The following is a 5,536-nucleotide window of genomic DNA, read 5'->3' on the forward strand; positions in this document are numbered from 1 at the left end:
GGGTTGGTGCATAATTATTGCGGCTTTTTTTCAACAAATTTTATTCAACAAAAATAACAACATACGCAGAGAGAGAGAGAGAGAGATTAACTGTACCCACAAAATATTTTTTATGACAAATAAACTAGCGACAAAACCACCTGAAATTTTTTCCGTGGTAGGTAAACTAACAGATACTAATTACACCTTGAGTAAGTGAACGGTACACATAATAAATAATAAAGGATGCCTCGAACACATCGTTACTTTAGCCACTTTTTAAATAAGTAATGAAATTATTGTATACAGTGCTCAGGTGCACTACAACATGCTTCGTTTTAATCATGCTCACCAAAACGAAAACAATAAATCTACTTTTTTAAAGGAAAAACTACTGTGTCTGTGACTACAAGTATCTGCAATAATTTTATCTCAAACTTCAAATACTGAAGTTTTAATATAATATGACTGTCCAGAGGTGGAATACTTTTCAATGGGTACATAGTTTACATAGATACCGAATTTATCAACATGCTTATTAACTGTAACACGAAAATCATCTCCGATCGTATAATTTTGGTACCGTACGAAGCTGCTCATGTACCAAAGTAAGTTCTACTCAACCATACAAACCTATTTTTAAATTTTATTTAATGATTTTAAGTTTTGAAGTTAGCTCCTTATTTTGAAAAGAGCTACTTACCATGTCGTTTATCTTGATAGATCTATGACGTTTGTCGCTATGACAAATAACTTGTTTCTTTTATCAGTAAAACTGATTTTAGGCTGAATCAATAGAGCATCGAATAAATGCCTTGTACTCACGAGTACTGGAGTCAATATCTTCGATGTCACTATTGACTTTTTGCGGTCCTAATTTCGACATAACTACAGATTTCTGCCCCACCGACTTTGGATGATCATAACTTTCAGAAAAATGGATATTTTATAATGAAATTTTCTACGAATATATGTTATATCATGTAGATTCTGAATTTACAAAACTTTTGGGGAGAAAGTATTTTAGGAGGGGGTGGATGGAGAATTTCGGAAAATTCACCGGCATCCACTTCAATTCGTCTTAACTTTCGAGAAAATGGATATTTTTTAATGAAATTCTCTACAAATATACCTCGGACTATGTAGATTTCGAGAACATAGGAATTTTGAGGGAAAACAATTGGGGGTTATTTTTGAGGACCGTTCCCCACTCAGGGTGTTTCGGAACAAGTTCATATTTGTTTCATTTTCTCCGTTTGTGCATCCGTAGATTTCTACTGAAGCAACAAACGGGCCATGAAGGCAAATGAAGCCCTCACCAGAAAACTCTTTATGCTAAAAATAACAGCTACAGGTCTGGTACACAGAAGTATGTTATTAAGACGACTTAACTGTTGCATACGATCTTTTGGATCTTTTCCTTAGAAGTGTAAAGTATAATTTGTTACATAATCTCTGTAAATATGATATTGAATGGAATAATTCCTCGTTTGAACCTTTTTAATTACATGTGTGTGTGGTAGACATCTACGGATGCACAAACGCACACAAAACGGAGAAAATGAAACAAATATGGACGACTTGTTCTGAAACACCCTCGAGTGGGGAACGCTTCTCAAAAATAACCCCCAGTTGTTTTCCCCCAAAATTCATATATTCTCGGAATCTACATAGTCCGAGGTATATTTGTAGAGAATTTCATTAAAAAATATCCATTTTCTTGAAAGTTAAGACGAATTGAAGTGTTGTAATCTTAAAAATCTCATTTCAGTAGTCTTTACAAACCCTATTTCCTTCAGTGTAACTCTCATGCAGAGAATGCTTATATATTGAATGTTGTGCCCCCAAACTAAAGCCTTACAGAATGAAGTCCCTATTTTAAAGGTGGGGTTTGTTGAAAAAAATTATGCTTCTATATTGACCTGGACAAGCAGCAACACAGCAGCTCTGTTTGTAATGTTTTGATTGCTCATTGTCTCAGAATATATGAATTTTGTGTCACACTGAGTACAGATTTTGTTATAACCTTATTGCAATGCTTTTAATGCGATTCTTTTCAGTTTATCATTCTAACAAATAACTGTTAATAAGAAGTTGGTGTTAGAAAAGAACACTCCCAAAGATCTAAATAATAGATATTTGAAAAACATCATAATCATTTTATGTCTACTTTCTATGCTGGCATGAAATTGGATGGATCATCACAGTTAAGTCTGTTGGAAATTACTGCCCTCTCAGAGGATTGGAGGACTGTCTTGCTTATATGTTTCATTGTGATTTTAGTTTCTATAGCTGGATGCCCTTCCTATCACCAACCACTTTACGGAATGTACTAGTATTTTATTGTGCTACCAGCACTATGGAGTTGCTTTGTACTCCATAAAATTTGAAGAGTCTTCTCTACCTTATGATGTGCTCATTCACTCAAGGTAACATGACTGAAAGGTAATTAGATGAATTAAAATGGTGGGGTGAAGGAAACCAAAGAATGTAAAAACAAATTGATGGGATGACAGAGTAGTAGATGGAATGAGAAAGTGATGGGTAGTAATAGATGTGGACAATCTATTGTTTCTAAAAACAAAATATTTTGAGTTATTACTTAGGAAACATATCTGTTGCATTGTTTATGTTTTCCTTTTCCTTTTTCTTTCTTTCTTTTTTTTTTTTTTTTTTTTGTTTTGGTTGACATTTTGAAATGTTAAACTTGAAACATTTGAAATTATATCAGATATAAAATAAGAGTAGAATTTGGTCTGAAATAGATTTCTCATCTAAAATTTTGAAAAATGATGTACTTTAAACATTCTTTCCCTCTCCGAGAACCCAGTCAGTGTGTCAACATATGACATGTGAGTTCAATTCCTATAGAGCTCTCAATTTTTATTCACTTTCACATTTGCTTTGTGTATCTGTACAACACCAGTTACAAACCAATCTTAATTTATTCATCACTAAATGAAATAGTGTAGCTTCAACAACCTACATTCATCACCCTAACAAACATTAACATCAGATAAATAAAATACTAGCCATATCCTTAAGAAACAATACAAAATGCTACCTAGCAAACAATCTGTGGTCAGCCAACACATGTATATAATAACATCGCGAAACTATATTTTCTTGAACTCTTTACCAAAAGATCTGTTCTCTTACCCATTCATTTTAACTTATAGTTACAAGTTTGCCCAACACCTCAGCAAAACAAACACACAGCCTCATATACAGGCTGTGTGCATTATATTCCACAGACAGGATATGCGACTATTCTAAATCCATACCAACCGCTCACAAACCTGGCTCTATGCAAATGAAATAGCTTTTCCAGATTTTATCTCCCTTTTTAGCAGCAACACTGGAGAACATCAGATATAACCTATCACCCACACACATTCACACACCCATCGAGAAAACAGAATTGTTAAGAATTTTGTATGACCTTAACCCTAAAACAAAAGCAAAAAAAAAAAAAAGCATGCAATGCACAAACACACCTAGAACACTCACAGGTATTATATTCAACCATAATAATGAAACAATAACATTGTAAATACATTATGGACTATGTGACTTCTGCTTGGGTTCCAATGTGTCCTTAAGAAATTGTAAATAACACAAAACAAGATACTTCATGTCATCACAGTCTGCACAATGATCACACCCAAAATACTCAAAATGAATGACAACTTGGATATATGAAAGGTAGAGTTTGGTTGACTTAATTCACATATCTCTCAATCCTTTCAACTACATGTGTAATTATCCATAAACACGGTTACACTTTACAAAATATTTCTGCAGCATTATACTAAGAATAAGAACAAACAAACACCAACATATAACATACATGAAATAGCAGTAGCATCAATAACATTATTAGAGTGAAATACGGCTGGGATGCTTACAATCAATCAGAGAGGAAGAGAAATTACAACAATCATGCTCCAACAAAGAACACTCTGCCTATACCTATATCATCATCATTATCATCATCATCATCATCATCATTATTTAACATCCATTTTCTATTCTGGTGTGCATGGTTTGCTAGCAAGTCAGAAGATTGTATCAAGCTCCACTATCTGCTTTGTCATGATTTCTGTGACTGGATGCTTTTCCAAATGCCAACTATTCTACAAAGTGTTCTGAGTGCTTTTTACATAGCACCAGCAACAGTGAGGTCACCAAATAATTTACTAGACGAGACCTCCTATGATGAGGTGTGGGAGTAGTATTGAGGAAGGTGGCTTTGATGTACAAAACACGAACTGAATAGGGAAAAACAAAGTAACACTTTGGCACTGGTACATTGCATCCTACACAATAAATCACTGTATAGGTGCAAGCATGGCTGTGCGGTAAAAGGCTTAAGCACCATCTGAATGTGATTGATGTCAGCCCCTTTGCCCTGACTGGTTCCTGTTCTGGTGGCACGTAAAAAGTACCATCCGATCATGGTCGATGCCAGCCCCACCTTGACTGGCTCCTGTGTTGGTGGCACGTAAAAAGTACCATCCAATCATGGTCGATGCCAGCCCTCTCTGGCTCCTGTGCTGGTGGCACATAAAAAGCACCCACTACACTCTCAGAGTGGTTGGCGTTAGGAAGGGCATCCAGCTGTAGAAGCACTGCCAGATCAGACTGGAGCCTGGTGCAGCTTCCTGGCTTCCCAGACCCCAGTTGAACCATCCGATCCATGTCAGCATGGAAAACTGACGTTAAACGATGATGATGATGGTCCTGGGTTCAGTCCCACTGCATGGCACCTTGGACAAGTGTTTTCTACTAAGCCTTGTGAGTGAATTTGGTAGACAGAAACTGAAAGAAACTCATCATATATGTGTGTGTTTGCGTCTCTGTTCTTTACCACCTCTGGACAACTGGTAAAATGCATACTGGAGTAAATATTATGGTCATTAGTTGCAGACATGGTGCATCAGGTGCAGTGAACCTACGTATGACACTTATATCTGTATCATGAGTTAAATCATTCAGGACTGACGTTGGTCCAAGAAAAAAGTAATTAATTCTCCAAATAAATAAATGAATGAAAAGAAAAAAAAAACAACTGCATTGCGGCAGATTTATAACTGGAGCCTGATGCAGCTCTCCACTTACCAGTTCCAATCAAACTGTATAACCCATGCCAGCATGGAAAAACGGACGCTAAATAACGATGATGACAACAACTTATTTTGAGTAAATGTTTCCAACGTAGACAACAGGCCAGAAAATTTGGGGATAGTTGAGTTGATTAAACCAACCACAGTAATTGGTTGATACTATATTTTGACAGGCAATTCCAGAAGGAATGAAAGGCGAAGTTGACTTTGACATACAGCTAACATCTGGTAGATTGGGTAACAAAGAGCAATAAAAATCGGCCAAGACTTCCGCCCCACCCAACCACCTTTCCCCCCAAATTTTTTTTCAACTCAACCCCCCGCCCTCCTTTTCGGCTACGGTGAATATGAATCTGCAAAAAATTTGGCAAAAATCAGCATTTCTAAATTACCACCCACCCCCATTTCCTTCATTTTTTTCACTTTTTTAG

At 36.1% G+C, this 5,536-nt stretch overlaps 2 protein-coding genes across 2 annotated transcripts in view; one reads left to right on the forward strand and one right to left on the reverse strand.

Moving 5' to 3' along the window:
- The window catches only part of LOC106882875 (transmembrane protein 104), a 73,256-nt gene that overhangs the window by 65,593 nt on the left and 2,127 nt on the right, over positions 1 to 5,536 (reverse strand). The window lies entirely within an intron of this gene.
- Positions 299 to 5,536, forward strand: part of LOC106882876 (N-acetyltransferase 9-like protein) — a 34,991-nt gene continuing 29,753 nt past the window's right edge. Inside the window, exon 1 of the mRNA XM_014933679.2 lies at positions 299 to 587. Within this exon, the coding sequence (XP_014789165.1) occupies positions 511 to 587 (77 nt within the window). The 5' untranslated portion in view covers positions 299 to 510. The remainder of the gene's footprint in view (positions 588 to 5,536) is intronic.

The sequence above is a fragment of the Octopus bimaculoides genome, chromosome 1, assembly GCF_001194135.2.
Source record: "Octopus bimaculoides isolate UCB-OBI-ISO-001 chromosome 1, ASM119413v2, whole genome shotgun sequence".
Taxonomy (NCBI): domain Eukaryota; kingdom Metazoa; phylum Mollusca; class Cephalopoda; order Octopoda; family Octopodidae; genus Octopus; species Octopus bimaculoides.